This window comes from Staurois parvus, unplaced genomic scaffold (assembly GCF_062004578.1).
Source record: "Staurois parvus isolate SC_StPar_1 unplaced genomic scaffold, SC_StPar_1.0 ptg000061l, whole genome shotgun sequence".
Taxonomy (NCBI): domain Eukaryota; kingdom Metazoa; phylum Chordata; class Amphibia; order Anura; family Ranidae; genus Staurois; species Staurois parvus.
In genome coordinates, this window is record NW_028317857.1 from 11,032,960 (window position 1) to 11,060,721 (window position 27,762).

Consider the following 27,762-nt stretch of genomic DNA (forward strand, 5'->3'; position numbering starts at 1 on the left):
GGATGCACAAAGTAGTTGTGATGATATGTACAGTTTTGCTAACAAATGCAAAGTTGCAAAATTGTGCTTAGTTTTACCCTTAGGCATGAAGGGGTTAAACAGCAAAAGAGAGGAAATACAAGTTAATTGCTAGGGTTGGCAATATCCTCTAATGTGAATTTTCTGATATTTTTTTGCAGCCATAGCATGATAACAACTGTATATTGAATTCTAATGTTTTCTTTATGCAGCTGAGCACGCGGACTCCAAGTCACCAGAAAATGCCCTCCATTTACTGTGAAGCCAAGCTGGTGGACGCTCAGTACCGATGTGTGAAGCAGCAGCTCTTTAAAGCCATCCAGAAAGCAGGCCTAGGCACCTGGGTGAAAAAGCCTCCAGAACAAGAGCAATTTATATTACCTCTGTAAATAGCAGTTCCCTCTCTATGCTGTGACTGGGTTCTCCTGGGACAATACAGAATGGCAGAATTTCTCTGCTCCATGTGCAAAGTTTGTTATCAATATACTGAATTAGATTATTTTTGTAATAAAGCAAATACATAATATTGATAAAGGACATGTTTTATGTGCTTGCTCCTTTGCGGTAGGCCGGTATGGTAATGTGCAGGTTTTGGGCTTGTCCAAGCTGAGGGTATAAAATGTAGGCAGAAAGTTTTGTAGATACCCACAGAAAGTGCAGCTCACTGGCTTAGGGCCCCTAACCTGCCAGCCAGCTTAGAGCTAATATTACTACTAAGGCCCGACACCCCCCAAAACAGTTGTGGATAGCGCAGAAAAGGGTTAGAACATCTGTCAGGCTTTTATTGCTGTATGTGAACCCACTGAGATGTCCCATCACTTTTTCTAAAATTAGCGAAAGAGGGATCATCAAGATTGAAAGGTACAAACAGCAATAAAAATTTCACAGAGGTTCAGGATGTTTCCACTCTTCTAAATAAAAAAGGTTTTTGTTGATTTCTATTTTCCTATTAGAGAGAATTACCATAATTTTCTGGCCCTGTGATCCCTCACCACCAACAGAGCCACAGACAGCAATAAACCCAACAAATTATTGGCTGGAAATGGACTTCAAATGGCTACTGAACCTAGAATGTCACAACAAATGGAAAGTGTTTTATAAAAAGTGAACTCCAGAAAAAACAATATTCTGTAATAAAAATTATTTACCACTTGTCTGTTTTTTAAGTTTGGAATGAACTCAACGTCTTGCTAAAGGCTTGGTCCTATAGCAAGAAATTAAACTTTTCAGAAGTGTGGTGCTGCTCCTGTGTAGTCATAACTCCATCTAGCCATTATACAGAATGTAGTTTAAAAAGGAATTTCAGGCATGGATATTTTATACATAGTTATATGGGTCCAGCTTGGACCCTTGTAACTATATATATACCATACCTGGCTGATGCCCCTGGAAGCTGAAAATAACTGAGTAGACACAGCTACTCCAGAGATCTGCACTTGCTTCTGGAACCTGTGCTGAGTGGTTGGCCTGATGATTGTGAATACAAGGGGCTGGCCACACAGCACGGGCGTCATTCAGAGAATACTTTGCATTTTCTGACGGAATGCAAAGTGATCTCTGATTGGACAAAGTGGAAAGGCAGGGCAATGACATCATGCTCTCCACCTCATCCAATCAGAGAATGCTTTGCGTCCATTCAAAAAGTACAAAGTATTCTCTGAATGGCGAACATGCCAAACAGGCTGGGCAGCAGGCCAGCCATTCATCACAGGACCCGGAAGCAAGTGTAGATCACTGGAGTAGTGGTCTCTACTTCACTGATTTCCAGCTTCCAGAGGCATCAGCCAGGTATGCTTTACACAAGCTGGATCAATGTAACTATGCATAAAATATCCAACCCTGGAAGTCATATTTAGTTCAACAGTTCATCTCTTACCCCACCTTAGGCTCTGGTGCTGCTGCAGATTGTATCAAGAAGAAAATCCATGACCTTAGATTGCCCAAATTTATTGGTGATTTACACTGGCTATAGCTGCTCATTAAAGCATTTTTTTATTATTATATTAAAATAGATGTGGAAACAGAATTAAAGATGTTCAAAATGATGTTGCCTTCTCCCAGCCATCATGTTATTTTTCATTTTCCTTCATTTCAGACTGGGAAAGGGCTGACTGCAATTTACCTTTGTGGAATAACTGGATATGAAGTCAGCTGCTTTTAGGAAAATACCGTACTCCCCCTTCCCATTATCTTGAATATATTCAGTTCTCAGAAATGAATTTTACATATATATAAATATTTTATAGCTCTTTTTATATATAACATGTATTTTAGGTTTAGCGTTATATTTAGGTATGTAAGAAAATGTACAGGTAGGATTTGACCAAAGTGATAAGAGCTATAATAGAATAGGACTTTGGGAATCATATATGATAACAGAAAAAAAACAAGCCCCTTCTTTTTCCAGCTCCCCAAAGCATTTTGCTAAGGATATTTATACATTAAGATCTGTAGGTATACAGTAGACCATAGACATTGTGACATTGGATCATTCCATGGTTGTCATTCTGCAAATGTAATAACATGGTTCCCATATGTTTTTTTTCTAATTAAAGAATAGTTTCTGTATAATAACAGCCATCTTTATATTGAAGACCATTTATAGAAACAACTTTATTCCTGGCTGGCAAAAACTTTTAGTTTCATTCGTGGACATTTCATCAGCACTATGCATTCACTGTTAACCTTGTTTAATCAATACATGTTCAAACAAGAATCATTGTGATCATTTTTATGTTACTGTATCTCAGCTTGTATGATAACACTTGATAGATTAGATCTTTTAAAGTGTTCGTAAATCCTCATATATACTCAGTGAAGTGACTGGCCTTGGATGAAACACAGAGATGAAACACACCCTTCTAACAGGTTGTGCCTGTTTATCTGCCGTCTTCTCTTCTCTACAGCTGTTCAAAACACCAGAATTTATAAATCTTGCCTGAGCGGTCAGAAAGAAGGAGGTGGAGAGCTGAAATTACACTCTGCAGAGCTCAGTGAGGAAAAGCTGATTGGAGGAAAGGGACAAACCCCTTTCACACAGCACACGGGAACAGAGCTGAGGCTGTCAATCTGCTGGAGGTCCCTCCCCTGTCACCACTTTTGTCTTGATGTCAGGAAAACTCATGTTGATAGTAGAGGCAGCAGACAGAAATGACACTTAGTGCTCATAATTGAGACAAGTACACACTATAGAGGGATATGCTTTGTTCATATTTCACATCTGAGGTTTACAATCACTTTAGGGCTGTTAAGTGCTTTATTTGTATTGATACTGTCTTTGCTCCTATGCCTTTGCAGGTAGTTTAAGTATCCATTGTGCCATCTGGAAAGTATTTCAGATTGTTTAGTACTGATACCGTCTGAATGTAGTCATCTGCAGGTATCTAAGGTGGAAATATTAGCAAATATATATCTGGTCATAACTGTAGACTAGAATACAAGTAATTGACTACCAATAATAATGTAAGCAATTTCTATTGGCACAAATGGATCTTCCAACATCCTATACAGGCATAATGGAACAGAACTGGAAATGTATAGGTTAAAATCGTTTATTGCATTAAAGTTAAAGCATATACAACCTCCCGTGGAGATTTCTCCTCACTTCCTGTCTCTGTAACACACACATCATTGCTAGGATTAAGACAGCCCATACATTATACAATTTTCTTGTTCAATTTCCTTTAGATTTACCTTTAACTATGTATAAAAGGGCCTGCCTAATTGCATACAAATTGAAAGTGTTTAGGTTTGGCCTCATATTATATGGTTTTGGTAAACCTAACGCAAAATTGTACAAAAAAAATGGTATAATATATGGCCAGCCCCACTTGCCATCTGCCCTCTAGCAGAAGTACTGCTACAGGGCGGCACTGCTGCGCAAAATCACATATATATACATGATTGGCATTTCTGGGTAGGGGGAGTGCGTGGCGCCCTACTTGCGGCGCTATTGGCAGCTGAAAATGTCAATCACCGGGTTCCGGCCGGCGATTTCCGGCCGGCACTTGGTGATGTTCAGAAAAGCTGATGGGAGAAACCTGTGTGTAAACAACACAGGTCTCTCTCCTGTCAGCATGGACATACTGCTTTGTATCTCTCTGCACCGCAGAGAGATACAAAGCAGCATGTCTCCCAAGTAAAACAGCACACAATGCAAACCACACACAGCACATAGTTAACCCTTTGATCGCCCCAGATGTTAACCCCTTCTTGCCAGTGTCATTAGTACAGTGTCAGTGCTTTTTATTAGCACTGGTCACTGTATTAGTATCACTGAGGATGTCAGTGGCAGTTAGTCAGTTCCCACCCAATGTCAGAATGCCCACCGCAGTCCCGCTATAAGTCGCTGATCACTGCCATTACTAGAATAAAAAAAGAATAAAAATTCCAGTATATATACCGCCATTTTAAGAAGCTATAACTTTCACATAAACCAATTAATATACACTTATTGGGATTTTTTTTAGCAAAGACATGTAGTAGAATACATTTTCACCTAAATTTATCAAGAAATTTGATTTTTTTTTAATTGGATATGTTTTATAGCAAAAAGAAAAAAATATTTTTTTTTTTCAAAATTGTCGGTCTTTTTTTGTTTATAGCACAACAAATAAAAACACAGCAGTGATCAAATACCACCAAAAGAAAGTCCTATTTGTGGGAAAAAAAATACATAAATTTCATTTATGTACAGTGTTGCATGACTGTGCAATTGTCAGTTAAAGTAACGCAGCACCGTATTGCAAAAAATGGCTTGGTCAGGAAGGGGGGGTAAATCCTCTGGAGAGCAAATGGTTAAAGGATAAGTTCACCTTTTGCACAAAAATAATAAATGCACATTTTTATGTGCAGGTAAAAAAATGTGCATTTATTATTTTTGTCTACAGGAGCCTGGAAAGCATTGCACCAGTGATCAGTAGATTGCTGGCGCAATGAAGGTCTCCTGCAGACCTGTCAGTATATCTGCTTGCCCATGTGGGATGTAGGGGCAAGCAGATATACTGACAGGAATTTTCAATGAACTACCACGGTACTCCACAGAGCCGTGGTAGGTCAATGAAAACTACAAGCCGACAGCCACTAAGGCTGCCGGGACTTGTAGGCACTCGTTCACAGAACTCTGTGAACGAGCGACGTAGCCGTGTAAGCAGAGCCCCACACAGCCGCAATGTTTTCAAATCTGACAGATAGTACAGGGGAACTTTTCCTCGTACTTCTGTCAGAGTAGGTAGGAGCAGCAAGCGGCAGCTGCAGCATTGGGAACATGTTCCATATTCCACTCTAAAAACGGGTGGAACATGTAAAATTTTCCCAAAGGTGAACTTATCCTTTAAGCTCCTGACTCTCCTTCCTGGACCGCATTCTCCTTAAATTCCTATACAGAATCCACTTGTGAACCAATGGCATTATTAACAGAACTGGAAATGTATAGGTTAAAAAAGTTTATTGCATTAAAGTTAAAGCATATACAACCTCCCATGGAGATTTCTCCTCACTTCCTGTCTCTGTAACAGGAAGCCCCTGTGGATTTTGTAAAGGAACAATGGACAATGCAGCCTTAAATGGAGAGAAAGGAAGCTGAGCCTATACATATGACATGAGTGTTCCCAATGTGAGGTACATTGGAAGTTATTTTTGTTCAACCCAGTGGGCTGAATAAAAAAAAATAATGAGAGATCACCATACTAATACAAACGATGGTGCACCGATGTGTGTGTGTTCTGACAGAGGGACTGCCCCCCATCACTAGAACACACTGATCAATATTTGCAGTCATTGGCTGCCAGCTCTGATCAGATGCTGGTTGAATGTGGGTTTTCCAGCATGCCTGTTCAACAGGAACTGGTTGTGAAACCGGCTTCTGTAGAAAAGACAGATGTACATCCAGGCCGAAGTTTGTCCAGTTCCTGACAATTTTTTCAGATTTTCAGCCTTAAGTGTTCCCAGCTTAAGACACTGGGGTGATAGAATGCAGTAACAACTAGACAAAGAATCAGCATCAACTTTAAAACATCTTTAATGGATGTCCATTTTAATGGTCAAATCTTTCTAAAACGTTTCTACTGTTGTTTTTGAAAGGATGGGAAAGGGTTAACTTTTTATTGCTATCTGTGTCCCTATTGGAGAGAATAATCCTTACTGACTGCTCAGACAACTGTCACCTGGATAGGAAGCGAAGGTAAATTTCACCATAGGTTACACAGACAGTAACAAAAAAAACTTCTGAACTTTACTGACTCTATCCAAAAAAATAAATATGGCTGGATATGTCCTTTAAGACATCCTAGTTCTAGTTAAAAAAGCATTTTGTTTCTAAATACTAGCTGGAGCAGTAATCCCATAGCACAAAGCTGAAATGTGCAGCTTCTTATTAAACCCGTGAAATGTAGAGGACCTCTGAATTACTATTCCGAGGATCAGCAGTTGGATATTTTGCAGGATGGTTTTGCAAACAATGAGACTCGAGCATTGAATTTGAACATGTGACTTTTGATATCATGAAAACAATAGTAAACGCAGGTGAACAGTAAATCCATCCAAGTGTCTGCACACTACGCCTACTGGCTTTCAAATCAGACTTTTGTCATGAAGTGGATTCCCATATTCTTGGAAGCCATGCTTTTTTTTACTTCTTGGCTGGACATTTTAATACCTCGAAATCAGCTTAAACTTCTTTTTAATAAGTAGAATTGGAATTAAGATAACAAGACAACATCTTCTTCCTAACACAACTAGACTCGGTCCCTGCTTCAGACTCTTTGTAATAGCGGTATGAATGGCTGACATCCTGTCAGTTATAAATTAGTAGGGTCATTGTAAAATAGTAGAGTACTCAGGGGGAAAAGAGATAAGGCGACCTTAATCCTTTAATCTGCCCATCCATTCTTGTTTGGATTTTCCATTGCGGTTCATATTTACCTGCAAGACAAATTGCCCATTTCTGGTGTCTCCAGCAGGGTGTTCACATCTCTGCTCAGATAGAATCTGGTCACATTTGTCTTCCCCTTTCAAAGGAACAAAGCAGGCATTTCAGAGAGAAGTAACTGCTCAGATCAGCATTTTGTGTATATAAAACCTGAGCAATATGTTAGAATCAAGTGCATTTTTTTTGTTCCTATTATCTTACACTAACCCATTTATAGGTTGTTGTTTTTTTCAGGTCATTCACAATGAATGTGACCTACATTTACTCTGGTTACATACACATTAATTCCAGTGTCTGCCTTTTCTTTTTTGGGTTGTATTTTAAGGACATTTTCCCATTTAGAGCCAAATACAGTATTTGCTTGATGGTCCATTCTGTCTGCTGCTGATACTTCTAAAGCCATCCACTCTCACCTGAAGTCCCAAGAAAAAGCTCTGCCTAAGCTCTGGGTCATGGGTAGGAACCCACTCCAAACCCAGACATGACCGTGCTGAGTGGGAAATGGCCACTCAGGTGATGAACGCTGCAAATTCAATATATGAGGAGCACAGGGAAAATAAGAATTAGTAGCAGACTCTTTAAGCCTACAACTACACAGGATAAATATTTGATAAATGTATATCTAATCTGGCCAATAATTGGTCCTCTGTATGCACACAACATAAAACTCCCCTTGGATATGATCATTCTAAAGACCATTTCCATTCTCCTTCCAGTCTAACTCCTTCACTGAATACTTGATCTATAAAATTTCACTTATATGGCCAAGTCTCCTAACACCTGAGAAAGGCAAACCTGATTGAGTCAGGTGTTCTCTACTTAAATACAGGGGTAGACTAAGGCTAGCCATACAATAAAAGCAGACATTATTACCAATTTGGGCATCATGGTGTCTCGGACTGTTCTACTACATTCTCATCAGGATACAAGTTCACTTTAAATAGCAGTGTGGTTATATTTTGTGTCACATTGTTACTATTTCTCTCTTGACCAGTGGTCTCCAAACTACAGCCTTTTGCTTGCCTTTATCTGGCCCCTGGGATACTATTCCTCCAACAGGCACCAATGATGAGGCACGAATCCTCCCACTCACCTCATCAATGGGGGACTATTCCTTCCACTGACACCATCAATGGGGACAATATTCCTCCTATTGACACCAACAGTGGGGCGCTATTCCTCCCGCTAAAACCAATAATGGAGCAGCGTTTACTCCCACTGATGCTAAGGCATTTTCTACTCCCACTGGTCATAGTGAGCCCCCCCAATACCTGAAGGACGGTAAACTGGCCCTTTACTTAAAAAGTCGGGAGACCCCCGCTCTAGACCACCCTTGTTGTCATATTCCAAGCCTTTTCCATTAAACAGTAACAGCAAACGTTGTATCTAGAAGAGGAAAATATACACCCATAGTATGAAAAGTACTGCCAACACTTTGTTATCTAACCCTAAACTATAAATACTGCCACCTCATTCAAACCTCACCTGAACAGCATTTCTCAGAATTAGTATTTTTTGGTCAGGATCTACCTGGGTATCATAACTGCCTGAAGACTGGGTCAGGGAAGTCTTATAAACGCTCATGCACAAATTTAGTAGTGTAGGACAGTTTTGACAACAAACCTGTATGACAAGGAAGCATGATTTAATGGCAATACTTTGTAATCTAATGTAAATTTGTAAGATTTGTAAAGACAAAAATTAAAATATGAATTTATGAGGGTGAATTTGCTGCTTGTTTCAGTAAATTACACTGCTATAATATAAGTGAATGTTTCTGTTCAATAAATAAAAATGACAGTGAACAAACATCTTGCACATTTGTTTCTGTTCAACTGGAAAGTATTGCATTGTGTCGCAGCTATCCATACAGTTCAAATACTGTTCATGCTCCAGTCAAATGTAAGCCGTGTACCGGGGTGGGGTCCCCAGGATACAGTGAAGTCACGAACGAGGAAATCAACCCCAACACCAGCTTTTGCCACAACAGAATTTTACTTAGATGTGGCAAATAAACACAACCACAAATGCTGGAAACATTCAATAAATTTACATACACCCAGCCCAAAGGCTGAGACCCTTGTGCTGCACAGCACGGTGCCTTCTGATGGATGAAGGTAGAAAGTGAAGTAATTTACCTACTGGCGGGCACAACTAAGCTGCCACACCTTACCTGTTATTACCCTAAAAGAGCAGGAATCAGTGTATGGGTGTACGGTATAGGCTAGCCTGCAGTGCAGCACAACAGCTTACAATCTTACACAAATCTACAGTATTCCCTCTCCCATAACTGGTTCTGTAGCACATGCCTGAGTATTCCTTCTGAGCAAAACGCCAGTCTGGCTTGAGTTTGTAGGATTTTATCAGCTCTCCAATGTGAAATGTCACTTTAATTTGTGGAGTCCTTCCAACGATCAGTAACAACACTTGTGGCCTGACACAAAAAGAGACCCTAACTAACTAACTATAGGCCTGGACTCAGTCTCAAGGCGCCAACACTGAAATGAGGTGCCTGCACGATCTTACCGACCCGGGTCTGCTTTGCATCCGCTGGTGACTCTGAACAGAACAAATGTCTCTCCAACAAGCATGCGGTCTCGCCGTATATGTTGCTTAGTTCCTCTGCTCTCATCAGCTTCCTGGCAGCAATTTCATCAGCTTCACTTAGCTGCAGCTGTGGTTACGGAGGGACGCTTTCACACCTGGATGTCATCAGATTCTCAGCTCACAGGGCCCCTTATTCACCATGCTCCAAAACATGGCTTCTCTCTCTCCTTCCTGTTCTCTCCAACTCTGTGTGCAAAAAAACCCCACCTCTTCATGAATATACAAATATCTATGCAGTCTGAGGCTGTGTTAGAAAAACAGTGACATCTTGTGGCTAAACCGCAGAATGTCAGTCAAAACATTAATTTACTTCCACACAAACAGTGTTCAAACAATGAGAGCTGTTTCCCCATCTCACACAAACATTTTGCATTTACTCTGACTAAAGTGAAACTAAACTCTCTTGATCATCATTAAATATTTTTAATCCTTAGGCTGCTAGAAAGAGATATTACAGTATATATGTTTTTTTGTTTGTTTTTTTACAGTTCTTCACTTGCTTTCGGGTTTCTGGCTTAAGCCATAATAATGTCATACATCCCAGGAGTCTTCATGGGCATGAGTTTATCCTTTTATCTAGAGGAGGAGTTTTCTTAGCTAAGCACACCCTCCGGCCTGCATGCCTAAGCTAAGGGCAGATAGATTCCAGGAAGTAAATGCTAGATGAATTATCCAACCTTACTCAAGATGGCTGTGGCTAAAAATGCTAGAGTGATGTTTTTCAGAGTGTATTCTCAAGAAAATAAAGCGTGGAGACATGGATGGATGAGTGGGTTTGCTTTGAATATTAAAAATCAGCCAAATAGCAGTTTTCAGATACAGTTAAGTTTCACTTTACTTTAAAGATAAGCTTGAGATATAAAAGATACAAACTAGTACACATTTTTAATAACTAATATATCATTAAATATATTGTTTAAATGTAGCACTACTCCCGTAGGAGCAGCTAGGATATTGCCCAATTCTTCCCCACTTTGTCTAACAGCAAGACACAAGTTAACTTTACAGCCAGCTGCACACACACTTTCACTTGTTTTCTTCAATGATCATTTGCTTTGTACTTTGTAGTTTTATCGTTGGAGAACTTGGATAGGGAGAGGGGGATACAGTGAGATACTCCAAGAATAGAATTATTTACAAGTGAGGACTATCTGATCCCTGGTTGAGCTTTAGGTGAAGTCCTTGCAGGGAGCAGAGTGAAGACTTCTCCTTGTAGCTAGTAGCGACAGTAGTAGTAGAGTAGAGCAAAGTCCCTGAGTAGCAGTGTAAGTTAGACATAGCTCTTCAGAACACTAGCCAGTGTTGCCTTGGCTGGACCCTTAGCTGACTCTCTAGGACATCTGAGGGGGGGTTTAACAGCAACAGTCTAAGAGATCCTTAAGCATGTCTGTACTCACAAGGCCCAAACGAACACCCGACAGCCTCTTCTCCGTGATACCAGATCAGATCCTCAATGGACACCCCCTCAGCCTGCATCCTGAAGAGTCTCTCTCTCCCCTTCTTCAGGCCCTCAGGTCACCCACCTGAGGCCGCATGGCAGTAGGTGCCAAGGAGGACAGCGTGCCCTACCTGGGCTGGAACTATTCTCTCAGGAAAGACCCAGGACTCAGTGTGCCTAAAGAATAAATACCCCCTCCCAGCATCCTTCAGGACCACCCTCCCCAGGATTGGCTGGAGCAACTTTAATATCCATCTGTGTTCTGCATGAGTTCCACTTATACATCCAGATCCTTTCCAGGTTACTTGGATACAGAGGAAGCCAGAGGCAGAAGTAGCAGCACTTAATATGAAAATACTGAGCAGGCATCACTAAACAATTGCAGCTCTTTGATAAGCAGAAAGCCTGAGTGTCCTACATTTTCCTGTTAAGCAGGGGAACCAACTATAATCTACTAATCCTAGCACTGATCTTGGAGGGTGCTACACTCACCCCCACCAAAAATAGACCATGTCCTCAATGTCCTGGACATACACCCCTATAAAACGATTTACAGAAAAACCTAAGCAGGGACAGCTAAATCCCTAAGGTAGCCAATATCTTATCCTATAAACACAGCTTGCATCGTGTTAGGACTTTAGGATGTAATTAACCCTAGAATGAATTATTTGCCTTCCCCCATATACTGTACATCCAAAACACTTTTTATGTTATAATACTCCTCCCCCTTTGATCATTATATCATGCCAGCTCTGTGAAAATGCTATCTGAGCCCATTGATGTCTCTTCTACAAACAAAGCATCATGACAAAGAGGTTCTGCAGTACAGAGTCATGTGATAAGAGGAAGGAGCCCTACTCAAAATCTAAACAATCTGACATCAACAGATTATATAGAATTCATATTTGGATACATTTTCTGACTTAAAGATAATTGCAATATTTTTTGGACAGCTTCTACAATTTGTTAGTTAATTTTACTTATCTGAAGTTGCTAAATGCATGGGCTGCCATTACTCTTTATAGCAGTGTCAGTTGTATGGAACAAAGCCGGCAGAGTCCTGAGGTTACATGTTGCATTCTTGTCCCAGGGCAGTGATTTAGAAAGGCGTGAAGACAGAGTGCCAGGCAACAAACACTTTCAGGGGGACAGCTTGACATTAAGAAAAATTATTCCTTTGTTTTCATTGCCAGTGGAAGGATTGCAGATGAATTTCAAATAACACTGTAGAAAATTCAGAGTTTAAGTGATACTCTTTAATCAATGACTAATACCGTACAACATTCTAATGCTGCTATGAAATAATGCTGTGTGACAGAAACATAGAAGACTGACAGCAGAAAAAGATCATTAAGGCCAGCCATACATGGGTCGAAATTCAAACGATTTTTGGTCCGGACCTAAGAATAATCTGCCAATTTTCGCTCTGTTAGTGGGTCAATGGCACCGGCCGAATTATTGTGGTTCCTCCCCTTTTCGGTGATCGGGCATGTTGGAAAATTTGTGAAAAACTACCGATTTTTGACTCAATGATGGTCAAATCATACGATCGTTTTTTTTCCGAAAAGAATATGCACATGAGCCGTGACCTGGAAGGAAGAGAAGTTTCGCCTGTTATATGGGGTGAACTTTATGACTTGGCCGGCCGATTTTCTAAATCATTGATGGCACTATCGGATTACCGAGCGAACAACATTTTTGGATGAAAAATCGTTTGGAATTCGAACCATGTATGGCCTGCATAAGTTTGCCCACTTTTTTATTTGCATTTTGTTTAAGGACAGACCTATGATTATCCCAAAGCATGCTTAAATTGGCCTACTGTTGTTTGGCTCACTACCTCTGCTGGCAGTCTGTTTCAAGCATCCACTACTCTTAACAGGATTTCCTTTAAAGTAAAAAAATGTCACTTTACCCATCCCAACTGACTTCCCCGCTCTCAGCCGCTTGCCCCATCAAGGACCTTGGAAAAGCCTGGCTGGAGCCCCTGAGCAGTGTATTCTGATAGCACCATTAGGGAAAAGTTAAAACCCCATTATTTTTTTTTTGCCATCTGTGTATCTTTACTTCCTGCCCTAAAGACACACAGCTAGAGAAAATCTTCAAAAATTAGGGGAACTTCCACTCTATCCACAACTAAAAGAAAAGGCTTTGCCTAAATACATACTTTAAATTTATTATTGGGTTTAGTTATAATTTAAAGCTGAACTTCAGGCCCGACATGTGCTGCGCTGCAATATCACCAAACCAAACACATAAATAAAAACTTCCACAATACTTATCACATAGAGGATCCGTACATGCAGGTATATACCCAGAAAAGAAGACCACATGCTTCTAAAATTGCACTCACACAAAATTAAAATATGCTTAGCACTGTTAAAACCATCAAACTCCCGCAAACATCACATTTCCAGCTCACTTCTGGTAGGCGTGATGACGTCACAACAGGCATCGCTGGATGCATTTCATCATAGATTACATCTTCCAGGTCATGGAAACAATATTGGGTCATAAAGTCTTAAATAGTCTAACTTTACTTCAGGAAATTGAGCTAGCAAAGCCTCACTTTGAGGACATCCAAGCCTTGTTTTAAATCAGCGGCTAGCTTAGCCAGTACTAATCAGAAAGTCAAGCCTCACTTTGACTCAAGGGCTATCTTAGATTCATAGAAATGACTAGGCATATAAACCAAGCCTCATTCCAATCTTCTTTTCTGGTTTCTTACCTACATGCATGGATCCTCTATGGGTTTTGTGGAGGTACTTCCTGGTGGGGAGCAACTTTATTCCAAGGAAGACAACATCTGAAGATCAGTGATGATGGCCTACATGGAGCTTATCTAAAGGCGCATTTTTTACTCTTGTTGATCTGAGAGTCATTTCTGTTTGATAATCAGATTTAAGTCTCTTAAAACATACTTATCTGACCTCACCCAATTCCTGAGGAGTAGGTCCAAAAGGTGTGGCTGAGGATAAGATAAATGTTTGAGAAGGTCTGATCTGAGCTCCCTCTCTCCTGGGTCCTCTGCTCCTGGGAGGCAGCTTGTGTTACTGAAGAGCTGTTGCCGTTAGGCCTGTGCATGTGCTATGGCTGAGGGCCTTGGAAGAACTTGGATTTAAAGACATTTACTGGAAAACACTACTTAGGTTCCATATTTCAGCCAAGCTTTCATATTTACTGAAGAGTGTCACTAGGAAGCTGGTTGAGAGCTGTCTCAATGTGAGTAGCACTTCACCTAGAGCTCCAGGGTTGTTTGTGCTTTGAGAATTAGACACTGTAAGAGCAGCCACAGTCCTTGTAGAAACCTCCAAAGTCTCAAATTATCTGGCTTATCCCTCTTCTTCTAGCAATATGTAAGGCTGCTAATAAAGACGCTTGCTTGAAAATTTGTCCTCCTGTACCTGGTTGTGTTTTCGGGTATTCTGCACCCTCATCCCTCTATCTGCCTGCATTCAAGTACTGCAATAAATCTACAAAAAGACACCCCTAGACTGAGCCTGAAATTTGTCGGTGGCTGTGGAGTTGGTACTTCAGCTGACAGCCTAGGAACATGTAAGGAAGACCTGGGTTCTTTCCAGAGGCCCTTTGAGGGTAAGCTCTAGATAAATTAAGTTGGTATTTGTATAAAAGAACATCCTTTGTTTTAGACCCTCCGTGGAGGTCTGCATGGTTGGCGAAGGCATGCACCACCTGTTTAGACTCAAGCCAGCCATAGATAGAGCAATTTTCTTTCCTGCAACTGTGGGCTGCAATCGCTCGATTCCCCCATCAACACAGTCAGTGTTGATGGGGGAACCCTTCCTGTGGAGCCATTGTGTTCTCAACTCACTTCCCATCTGGGAGAACACAGTGATATAATAGCCGCTAGCAAAAATGGAATGTAAAATCCAACAGGCTGGTTGTACCCTAGCTGATCGATTGGATACCATTCAGTATCAATATCAGCAACTTGTTCAACAGAAGCTGGTCATGGGATCGGCTTCTATTGGATAAGGACCTCTACACACAGGTCGAATGTCGGCCGGTTCTACTGCAGCAGCTGATTTCGGCTGATATTCGGCCCGTGTGTATGGGGCTTTACTCATCTCTCCTCTAACTCATTCAACTGTGAGTATATAATCAGGTCACTGGTGATTCACAGTAGTAATAAGTCAGTCTGTGGAATAGGTGGCTCTTTTGTCTCATGCTTGCTACCTGCAGGTTGCAAGTAATAAACATTACATATTCATAGGCAATTATTTTTAACATCTGACTGAAAAGTAAAATAAGAATATATCTAAATTGTATAATTTGCCTTTTATGTAGGCCAGATAGGGTCTGACCAGATAACTTGTTAAACCTGTAAATTGACTTGACAGAACATAGCAGGAGCTCTGTGATTCAGAAGAACAAACCAGCCAAGTCTGAACTTTTCTGACTTTACAGCAAACACAAATTTATTTTAATACTTAATTACATTAAGCCACATAGTGTTAACTAGGACAAAGATTAAGGAAGCCAAGGAACACATCAAAAAGCAGAGTAATGCATATCCTAGTTGGTGCACAGTGTGCTATGATTCAATCAAAGTAGATTATTAGTTTAAATTACACTTTATAAAACAGTTAGCACTGGAATGGGAGCTAAAAGATGGACCCCGCTGTGTTGAAAGGCTTCACTGGTGGTGAATTTTACACATTCGTCCCACCGTTTCATCTGTATTTATGGTCCTGTATTTCACAGGTGTTTCTATAATCTGCTCTAACTTACATCAAACACTTCACAAGACAGAAAACAATAAAACATAAATCCGAATAGATTGACAGGAGAGTGGAAAGTCATCTTTGTAAAATAGTACATATCAAATCTTTATATTTCTCATTTACTTACTTAGTGGGCCATACGTGAGGCTGCACAGCAAAAAACTTTACTGAATACCAGGGTAAAAAAAAAAAAAAATTAGCAACATAGTGCAATAAATGTACATTCGGCTATGTTTTATCCCTTTAAAAGCCCTGCAACTACAAAAAAAATAGTTGCTGATCTGCCATTTCGCTCCTAATTTTCTGTTGTGAACTGACAACACATGCCATTTTTGTGGACTAATAGCAAGGAATGGTGTCAGCCCTGCCCAGATGTCTTTTGTTAAGATAGCAAATCCTTCCCTCTCTCCTCATCTCACTAAGCATATAGAGTCCTTGTTCTGTAGTGTGCACAGGACATAAGAATGATCTGGATTTCTGACAGGATCAAAACATTTTTGCACTTATCAAACAGATATAAAAAACATAATCAATTGTATTTTTTACAGACCAAAAAGGGGAAAATAAAAGAAGTTCATTGTTAGGGTTTACATACACTGAAAACGAACACTTCAACAAGATTGTTCTTCAAATTGGTGACATGTCTTTTTTAGAGTAGGTTAAAGGAAACCTTTCATAAGAGAAACATGGAGACGGGCACTTACATTGGGCATTGTTCAACCCATAGGAGGACTGGTGATGGATTTCAGATTACATGGGACATGGGACCAGAAAGGGGGTGAGTAGTGCAGACAGAGCTTCATTTGTATTTTTCGAATTCCTAAGCTGTTTGCTTAAAAGAAATAAAAGGAAAGCTAAGCTTTAAAAGAAATAGCAATTCCAACATGCAGAGTGAGACCCCCTTTAAATGGCCATAGCTGGAGTGCAAAACTAGGAGCTTACCAAGGAAAGCCTGGCAGATACCTTGTGTAGTGGATTATCTTCAGCATCTACCGAATACTGAATGGACTTTAGTGTTAAAGTGGACCTTTCAGCAAAATACAAGGTCCGCTTATTATATCAGGGTCCCCTCCTCTGTAAGGTATATATAGACAAACACATAGCCTCAAGGAGAAAGTCAGGGTATATCATTACCTTGTCCTTGTATACCACCCACAATTCCTAGATGAGAAGGTGTTTTGAGTTGAACTGGAGTGTCTGATTTGGAGCAAATATTGTTCCCCATGACTCTAACCACAAAGATAGAGACATCACCATTGTCTAGACACCTAGGGGTAAGATATGTATATATTCATTTTTTTCTTATAGGTAGATTTTCGCTCATATAAACTAGTGATTTTTACAAGGGGAGGGGGCCTGATCCAATAAATGGATCTTGTATTTTACTACCAGGTTTTCTTTGAGGTCTTGAGCCGAGCAAGTAGGGTTAAGCTGGACCCTTTAACAAATGAACATTTTTATATTTCAGGTATACAAAAGTAAAATTCCCAATGGTTATTACAAATTATTTTAATTTTTTAAATATAGTGTAAGTTTGTTGTCTTTCAAAAGAACAAACTCTCCAGCAGAATGCATCAGTTACAGAGATGAGACACATTACTTACCACTAGTAAGGGTGGTTACAATGATCATCTTTTATTTACTTATGTAAAACCTTTAGGCCCCTTTCAGATGAGGCGGAACAGTCAGTGAATCCACCTGCTAAGCAGAGGATCTCTCCGCTGATCCCCGCTGAACAGGCAGATGACAGGTCTGTGTGAGCAAACACAGACACAGCCCGCTGTCTTCTATGGGGCAGTCGAGTGGAAATGGACCCCCTGTCCATTTCCATCCGACTGTCATCTGATCTGGATCCAATCCGTCTGTTTTTGGCATACAGGTTCGGATCGGATGCCGGCGGGTGTCAGTGGACTGTTGACACTACACTCGCCAGTTCATAGACGTCTATGGATGGTCTGATTGGGTCCACCTGAAAAACTCACAGGAGGACCCGATTAGACCATCAGTGTGACAGGGGCTTTATCCCAAAAGGATAAAACAAACGGTTTGCTGTAACTAGCCTTAGCCTAGCCTCAGCTCTGTTCGTTGGGTGGAAAAATAATTCATATTCACAAACAATTGTACATATTGCAGTGAATCTGACATAAACCAAACATCCACTATAGGTGAATCTTCCTGGTGCACTTGTTTTAAATGGCAGTCATTAATTTACCAATAATGAATGTTTAGTGAAATTTGCATTGACTGCTTTGTAAATACTCAAAGTGTATGTCAAGCCAAAGCATTTGTTTGAGTTTTGGATAGAGTGGGTAGGATTAGAACCCTGCAACACAGACAGTAATAAAAATACAGGAGGTGTGTTACTGGTCAGATCACCAGGTGAAAACAGCCTAAAAAAAGAAAACCAATCTAGCCACTACATCTAATGACTGGTAAGTTGCAATATATTACATTTTGACTTTAACTGTCAAGTCGCATGACAAGTCCCACTGGTGTGAACCAGGGCTTAGTGTCAGCAACCCATTTATACAATCATATCATTGCCCTCTTTTTTGATGTTTTAAAGAGTAATAACAGGAACAGCCTAGACAAATAATTTAGGCTTGGGGTCAGATTTCCATCGCTAGAGACCATTTAGCACCCATAGAATCACCTCTTTTTACACTGAACATTTCTTTTTTTTAGCACTTAAACTGGCTTAGAATACTGTGACAATAAATGAAGGTCAGATGGCTGTATTTCTATGAATGGAAAAATGGGATGAGGTTAATAACTATAGAGGAAAAATCCTCCTCTTTCCCTCGTCCACCTACATCCCTCCTGTGCCTAATAGTAAATCTGACCCCGTGAAAGAATAACGTAGCCTACCCTCCAAACCAGCACCCGTCGGAAGTCCTAGAATAACAATTTATTTATTCTAACTTCACAACATCCTTCTGGGATCAGCACAAAATATAACTGCTTCTTTCCAATTGGAGATGTAATAAGTGGTCATTTCATGAAAAAGGAGCCTAAATGAAAGCTGACCAGACATAAATCTTTGAAAATTTCTTGTAATGTGCATGTGATTATTACAGCAAGTCAATTTTCAGTAGTAATGTATTTTTTTATCTTGTTTATATTTTGTCTTCTCCAGTACAATGAATGTAATATGCTGTTTAGCATGTATTTATTTTATGCATTTTCTTCATTTTATTTACATGCTCAGCTGCTTCCACTCTGCCAGCTTTATCTTGTTCAGACGAACAGTTCATCTGCCCGAGCATTGTTGTACCTTGTCTGCGGTTTATTTTTAGGGAATTCCATTACATCTGCTTGCAGGGAAACATTTTGCTAGGGGTTTTTTTTATCTCTCTCTTACATTTAAAAAATAGTGTACAGAAGGCCCTGAAAGCATTTGGAAATTGCTTTATTAGCTTCACATTTATTTGACCAGTATAGACTAGTAGGCAGTTCTTTTAATCAATTTATGTCCCATTTTAGTTACAGCTGAGGACCCGCTGTCCATTTAATATGAGCTATTCTGCTCCTTCATACCCCAGTAATAAAATAAAAGTGAAAAAAACTGCGCTCAGTGTGAGATGAATACAAATAAAGGCAAAAACATATTATACAGTAGCACTCAAAAACACTTAAGTACAACCATGTAAACATCCAAACATCAAAAATTGTTGACGTATACTTTTTAACAAATTAAATATACACTATATTGTCAAATGTATTGGGACACCCCTCCAAATCATTGGATTCAAGTGTTCCAATCACCACCATGGCCACAGGTGTATACAATCAAGCACCTAGGCATGCAGACTGCTTCTACAAACATTTGTGAAAGAATGGGTCGCTCTCAGGAGCTCAGTGAATTCATGCATGGTACCGTGCTAGGTTGCCTAGTGTACAATAAGTCCATCTGTGAAATTTCCTTGCTACTAAATATTCCACGGTCAACTGTTAGTGCCATTATAACAAAGTGGAAGCAACTGGGAACAACATAAAATAAATAGTGTAGCACTCAAAATAAATAATGAATATAAATAAGTGACCAATTCATAAAGTAAAAAATGATCAAATATTTTCCTACAATCAAAAACACCTTATACTAATAATGAGAATATATAAATAATGTCAACTTATTAAATAACTGTATTCCATATTGGACATAGGTATTCACACTCTATATAAATGAACCAAGTGTCTAAAAATTACACATCTACTACACAAAATAATAACCAGGTTATATACCTTTATACGGATAAAAGTGCTATAGTGCCACAAAAGTGCAAACAAGTGTCCATTCTATCAAAAATCAATTAGAATAATGTCCTTCTGGTGATAAACATAATCATGCGATGTGTAGTGGTTATTGACCAATTCGTGATTGTGCCAAAAATCTTCTCCTTATGGTGGCTAAATTTCAAACAAACGACTCCTTTATTGAAAGATTCAGGAACAACACTCACATTCCTAGCAGTCCTCCCTCACCGATGTGTGGGTACACTGCATGCGTATGGGACTTCCTGAGTGTAGCAAGATGGCGTCGCACGCCGGAAGTGCGTCACCACGCACCGGAAACCGCGGACTCGCGAACCTACGCCTTACGTCACTGTCTGCTAGTGACTTCCTCGGGGACCCCGAGGAAGTCACGAGCAGACAGTGACGTAAGGCGTAGTTTCGCGAGTCCGCGGTTTCCGGTGCGTGGTGACGCACTTCCGGCGTGCGACGCCATCTTGCTACACTCAGGAAGTCCCATACGCATGCAGTGTACCCACACATCGGTGAGGGAGGACTGCTAGGAATGTGAGTGTTGTTCCTGAATCTTTCAATAAAGGAGTCGTTTGTTTGAAATACTACACTTAGAGGGTCTTTTCTTTCTTGGCTCACTGGATTGGTGAGCCATTGTCCTTCAGAGATACCTTGGCTGAGTAGGGGAAATAGGAGCCCCATAAGGAGATCCACTGAAGGAAGGAAGCTGCTGGCCTGTATGAATTAAGGATCCAGGGTGATCCTGCAAGCCTGTTGGCCCCTAGGGGTCATTGGGAGGAGGTGAGGAGGCAATTTAGCCACCATAAGGAGAAGATTTTTGGCACAATCACGAATTGGTCAATAACCACTACACATCGCATGATTATGTTTATCACCAGAAGGACATTATTCTAATTGATTTTTGATAGAGTGGACACTTGTTTACACTTTTGTGGCACTATAGCACTTTTATCCGTATAAAGGTTTATAACCTGGTTATTATTATTTTGTTTAGTAGATGTGTGAGCACGATATGTAATTTTTAGACACTTGGTTCATTTATATAGAGTGTGAACACCTATGTCCAATATGGAATACAGTTATTTAATATAAGTTGACATTATTTATATATTCTCATTATTACTATAAGGTGTTTTTGATTGTAGGAAAATTTTTGATCATTTTTTACTTTATGAATTGGTCACTTATTTATATTCATTATTTATTTTGAGCGCTACACTATTTATTTTATGTAATTTTACACTGTGTTAGGTATCAGTTGGTGAGTGTTGGCAGCTTAAGGCTAGTTTTCTCCATTTATAGCGCAGGAGGACCTCTGATTACTTATTAACTGGGAACAACAGCAACTCGCCAACAAAGTGGTAGGCCACATAAAATGACAAAGCGGGATCAGTGCATGCTGAACCGCACAGTGTGCAAAAGACTGTCTGCAGAGTCAATAGCTAAAGACCTCCAAACTTTGTGTGGCCTTCAGATTTCTACAACAGTACGTAGAGAGCTTCATGGAATGGGTTTTCATGGCCGAGCAGCTGCATTCAAGCCTTATATCAGCAAGTGCAATGCAAAACGTTGGATGCAGTGGTGTAAAGCATGCTGCCACTGGACTCTTGAGCGGTGGAGAAGTGTTCTCTGGAGTGAAGAATCACGCTTCTCTGTCTGGCAATCCTATGGATGTGTCTGGGTTTGGCATTTGCCAGGAGAACAGTACTTGCCTGGCTGCATTGTGCCAAGTGTAAAGTTTGATGAAGGGGGGATTAAGGTGTGGGGTTGTTTTTCAGGGGTTGGGCTTGGCCCCTTAGTTCAAATGAAGGGAACTCCTAAGGCGTCAGCATACAAAGACATTTTGAGCAACTTCATGCTTCCAACTTTGTGGGAACAGTTTGGGGATGGCCCTTTCCTGTTCCAATATGACTGCGCACCAGTGCACAAAGCAAGGTCCATAAAGACATGGATGAATGAGTTTGGGGTGGAGGAATTTGACTGGCCTGCACAGAGTCCTGACCTCAACCTGGCAGAACACCTTTGGGATGAATATGAGCGGAGACTGCGAGCCAGGCCTTCTCATCCAATATCAGTGCCTGTCCTCACAAATGTGTTTCTGGAAGAATGGTCAAACATTCCCATAGACACAATTTTAAACCTTGTGGACAGCCTTCCCAGAAGAGTTGAAGCTGTTATAGCTGCAAAGGGTGGGCCAACTCAATATTGAACCCTACGGACTAAGACTGGGATGCCATTAAAGTTCATGTGCGTGTAAAGGCAGGCGTTCCAATACTTTTGGCAATATAGTGTATATATCACTAATAAGTGCAAAGATATATATAAATTCCAAGACATTGAATGTAAATGTGATCCAAGGATATAAGAACTTCTTCAAACTCCTTTGTGATTCCACCACCTATAAATGAAAAATCAGCCTCTTAACAAACAAAACGCACTTAGAATGTAAGAGGTCAATTCACTTTCAAGGTATATGCCTGAGGTTCTTCACAGTATTGCCCTTCAAGATTTGGAACCACAAGGCACACCAACAGGGATCGTAGAAACACAGCTCAAGCCTGCACGCCCACTCAGCACAGACCAGGATTTCACCAAAAAAAGACAAAATGGTAGACTCCATTTGCCGTCATCACGCTGCCGAGTGTCGGTTGGCTTGTTTTGCTGCTAGAATAAGTTTTGCCTAATGTGAGTATTATTATTATACAGGATTTATTCAGTGCCAACAGTTTGCACAGTGCTTTACAATATAAAGGGGGACAGTACAATTACAATACAGTTCAATACAGAAGGAATAGGAGGACCGTGCTCATGGAGCTTATAATCTAAAAGGAAGGGGAGGTGATACAAAAGGTGATAGCTGCGGTTGATGATCTGATGGAGGCGACTCAAGTACAGTTCTTAGGTGGAGGTGGGGTAGGCTTCCCTGAATTGGTGAGTTTTCAAAAATCACCTAAAGGCGGATAGGGTGGGGGCTGACTGGAAATACTAGAGTAGAGATTTCCAGAGAATGGGAAAGGTTCTGGAGATGTCCTGGAGGTGAGCATGGGAGCTAGAGAGCAAAATGTCTCGGCAGGAGTGGAGCAGATGATTTGGTCGATATCTGTGTATGAGGCTGGTGATGTAGCTGGGGGCAGTGTTGTGGATGGCTTTGTATGTTGTGGTTAGTATTTTGAAAATTATACATTGGGCCAGTGGAAGCCAGTGAAGGAATTGGCAGAGAGGGGGAGCAGTCACTGGTCAGTTGGTAAAGTGTACCTCTGCCTTTTAACTATAAATGTAATCATCTGATTTACACTATGGAGTGTCTCTGCCTTTTTTTTTAAACATCACCAAAAGTTAAAAAACAGTTTAGTGATTAAAGAAAAAAAGTAAATAAAAAAAAGCCGCAAAATCATCAGCTAAGGGAAGAAGGGGAAGAAGGAGTTAATTAGATCTGGTTAGAGTGAACTAAGGGTTAACAAGGGGTAATTAGCAAAGTAATTTGTTTAAAAAGACATTTCTTTTCACTTTATTAGTTGCTTTAACTGACATCATATACAGATCGAAGGTCATGCTTTTAATCACTTTTCCAGCAGGGCAATCTTGCAATGTTTCACGCACATATTAAAATTAGCATTTTTTGCTAGAAAATGATTTAAAGTGCCAAAATAATTATATATTTTCTGAAAGCTAAGAAAAAAATAGCTGCAGTAGCATTTTTTTGGAAGTTATTTGTGTGACTGTTTATCAAAGGCATATTTTCATGAAAAAATACACTAATACTAATTTTAGTGCACACGAACATAATAAAGAATATATTTTTGGTAAAATATAAAATATGGGGAGTAAATGTATACCAAGCAAGCCTTAAAATTGTACACACACATGAAACTGCAAAAGAAAACTATGGTGTTCAAAATTGTCTATAGGTGATACTTTAAAAGCCTTTACATGTTATCAGCTTAGAGATAACTAGAATTGTAGCCTTAGAATTATTGTTTTGACTCTGATTTTCATGGGGATATCTTACCTGTGCAGTGAAATGTATTTATTTCATTATAACGTATTTGTTAACACTTTTTTTTTCTTTTAAGAAGCCCCGTTGTGATAGCATGGGCATATGACAGGTCCTCTTTATGGCAACATCAGGGGTCTATTAGACTCCTAATGTCTCCCCTGCAGCTAAAGCACAGATCGAGAATTCATTGTTAGTCTCCCTTTATATTGCAGAGATGAGTCAGTTTGTTGACCACTTATGTCCATGTTGATTGTTTTTTAGGAATGATCAGACTAAGGAGAACAAACAAGTAACAGTCCCTGTGCCTAGTTAATGGCTATTTTTATTGCCTCTATTCTGTTTTCTAGAAACGTATCCACAGTATGTCTGAAAGTACACAAAGAAAGCCTTTTCATTCAGCACTGCTCACTTTGGCATGGAAGTAGAGGTGAATACATTTGAAGTGAAGTGTAACAATTGCTACATTTGGTAAAGTGCTTTAAGAAAATGGAACCCCAGCCACTTCGAATATTGCTCCGTGCTTCTTCAATTAGAGTTTTCTACCAGAAGATATTGATTTATTGATCTTGTTTACTATTATAGTCATCAACAGTTATTAGGTGAGGAAAGGTTTGCAATTAGGTGTTTTTCTCTGTTTGAGATACGTACAGTATATAGAACAAAATGATCCCTATGTTGTGATTTACTTAAAGCTCTGCTCCAGGATATTAGCTGCATGTTATCTCAAAGTGTCCCCCTAGTTCCTATCTGACTATAGAATGATTTGCCTTTATGTTGTACAGATCTGAGAGTGGGAGTGGTTAAGTAGTTTAGCAAAAGATATTGGGCAGGGCTGACACCACTTAGTCCATACAAATGCTGTATCTTGTTAGCCCATAATAGGAAATTAAGAGCTGAGCACATTTCTGGCAGATGAAAAGGTATCTTTTTGTGGTTGGAAAATCTTTGAAGTGATAAAATATGGGAAACGTACATGTCCTGCAGAGATGTACTGCCTATTTATTTTTTTTATTTTACTTTCACATATGTTTAAACAATGCTAAAAAATAACCCCTCAAATATGCCAGTTTATTATGTATAAAAAATCCCCGCTTACAAGTGAAAATAAATCAGGAGGTGTATAGAAGAGGCTTTTCTAGTTAAATATTATAGATCAAACTTGGCATCACGTGGTGTCTAATTTTAAGCACAATGTTTAGCGAGCTTAAAATGTAGCAAAAATCCACATTAGGTATTATCCTATTGTAACCTCTGTATATGAAGGGAGTTGTGTATTGCTGGATGCCATGCACTACCACCAGCTGTTTTCTGTGTGTCTTGGCAGCACTTTAAATAAACATTAAAGGGTATCTAAACTCAAGAACAAAAATGAAATATTGAAGCTTAATGGTTATTAGATGTGGTGGCTGAATTTGTTTTCTCTCTTTATCTGGCTTGTTTCCACCTGGTGATCCAGCCAGTAGCAAACCTCTCATCTGAAGGTGGCTACACTCACTCCTAAACTCTAATTATGGAGGAGAAGTGTAGCCACACTTGGACAGCAGTATTGTCACTCTATAGAGAGAGTAGCGTTAGAATAGATAGACCAGTAGATTTAGATTGACTTGTGATATTAGGGAATTCCTATTAGCCAGCTGGCTTGGAAAAATGTGCATACGCAAACTTCTGCATGAACACTGGTCAGGCATGTGTGTGCTCAAGAATGCACATAGTTGGGCATGTGTATCACAGCATGTGCACAGAAGTACGTGCACACCCAGGCAGCACTGGCACCAGATGGCCTTTTTAAGGAATCCTCTAATTCAGTGTCAGCAATGACTGATCTTCAGTGTGTTCCTTGCTCCCTGACTTGGTTCTGCGTGTGATTCCTGCTATTTACCCAGCTACCTCCTGATCTAGTTTGGATTCTGCTCTGTACTTCTTTTGTACCATTTCAAGTCCTTGGCTTCATCTGACCTTGATACAGCTCCTGATTTGGTTCTTTGTTGCCTGCTCATTGTTCACCTCGTGTCACGATATAAGGTCAGGTTCAGAGACCAGTTGCTATAGCAGTAAAAGGCTTACCTGAAACCAGCAGTATAGGTACACCAGCGGATCCTCCTGGGAATGACACAGGCTCGCCTGAGGTGCGGGGTCTAAGTATTAACCGGTATTCACCAGAGCTCCTAATTGTGGAGATGGATTGGGCTGCGTGTTAATACCAGGTCGCAGATCTGATCACCCCACCAGGGAATGAGCAGACTGGGAACCAATAGCGGATCAACAGGTTAGGGATCAGACGAAAGCAGAGTCAGTCACAAGCCAAGGGTCGGTCACAAATGGTAGCAGTTCAATCGTAGTACGTTAGGATGAGACGAAATCGTGGTCAGGAACAAGCCAAAGGTCAGTAGCGGAGGTGTAGACAGCAGCAGGAACAGTAGCAGGATATTGGCTGGAAAGGCACAATAATCTGGCAAGGAGGAAGTGCATGGACATAGCTTTTATAAGGAAGTTCATGGGAGGAGCAAGGAGTTCAAGGTTCAAGAGTAATCAAGGCACAAGGCAGGATTATCCAAGAATTGTCAAGGGAGCTGTCCAGCATTCCAGATAGCTCAGTGAGAAGAGACATTGCCTCTCACTGCAGAAGGACCAGGTTCGATCCCAGGCTCTGACAGTACTCCCCTCTTCACAGGACGTCCCCTGGACGTCTTTGAACCAGGCTTGTGAGGAAACCTCTGGTGAAATTCTCTTGTCAATCTAGGAGCATGGACATTTTCCTCAGGCTCCCAAGAATTTTCCTCTTGCCCATATCCTTCCCATTGGACAAGATACTGCAATTTTCCTCTAAACATCCTAGAGTCAAGAATATTCTCTACCACATATTCTTCTTCACCCTGTACCTCAACAGGAGGAGAAGGAGGAGGAAGAATTCTTCCAGAGAAAGGATTTTCATGAAATGGTTTGAAAAGTGATACATGAAACACAGGGTGAATCCTCATACTGTCAGGAAGTTTTAAGCGAAAGGCGACTGGGTTAATCTGAGCAGAAATCTGGAAAGGTCCCACAAACTTTTGGCCCAACTTTGCAGATGGAACATGAACCTTCAGATTTTTAGTAGATAGCCAAACCTTGTCACCCACATGAAAGGTAGGAAGTGATCTGCGATGACTGTCGGCAGCCCTTTTATAACATTCCTGAGCCTCCCCCAAGGTCTAGATCAACTTCGCTTGAGTCTCCTGCAAGGTAGTTAATCTGTTGGCAACAGCAGGAATTTGAATTGTGATAGGGAGCTCCGGAATAAAAACTGGATGATACCCCATATTGAAGAAAAAAGGGCTTTGGGAGGTGGAGCTATGTTTAGCATTGTTATAGGCAAACTCTGCCGTAGGTAAATAGTCCACCCAGTCATCCTGAAGATAGCTGACAAAACACCGAAGGTACTGTTCCAAAGTTTGATTGGTCCTCTCTGTCTGACCATTAGACTGTGGATGAAAAGCAGAGTATAGGTTAACAGTTACCCCTAAGGCTGAACAAAAGCTTTTCCAAAATTTCGATGTAAACTGTACTCCTCTATCAGATACCACATCATCAGGAATTCCATGTAATTTAAAAACATCTCGAATAATCAACTCTGCAGTTTGTTCGGCAGAAGGTACCCCCTTGACAGGTATAAAATGAGCCATTTTGGTAAGGCGGTCGACGACTACCAAGATAGTAGTCATTTCCTTTGAGGGAGGCGATTCGACCACAAAGTCCATAGAAATTGACCCCCAAGGTCTCGATGGAA

General features: G+C 40.4%; 1 protein-coding gene and 1 pseudogene across 1 annotated transcript in view; one reads left to right on the forward strand and one right to left on the reverse strand.

Moving 5' to 3' along the window:
• ADARB2 (adenosine deaminase RNA specific B2 (inactive)) overlaps positions 1-8,755 on the forward strand; it is a 748,635-nt gene extending 739,880 nt beyond the window's left edge. The window contains exon 11 of the mRNA XM_089668727.1: positions 231-8,755. Within this exon, the coding sequence (XP_089524853.1) occupies positions 231-407 (177 nt within the window). The 3' untranslated portion in view covers positions 408-8,755. The remainder of the gene's footprint in view (positions 1-230) is intronic.
• Positions 6,880-27,697, reverse strand: LOC149469757 (uncharacterized; annotated as a pseudogene).
• Positions 27,698-27,762: the final 65 nt, after the last annotated feature.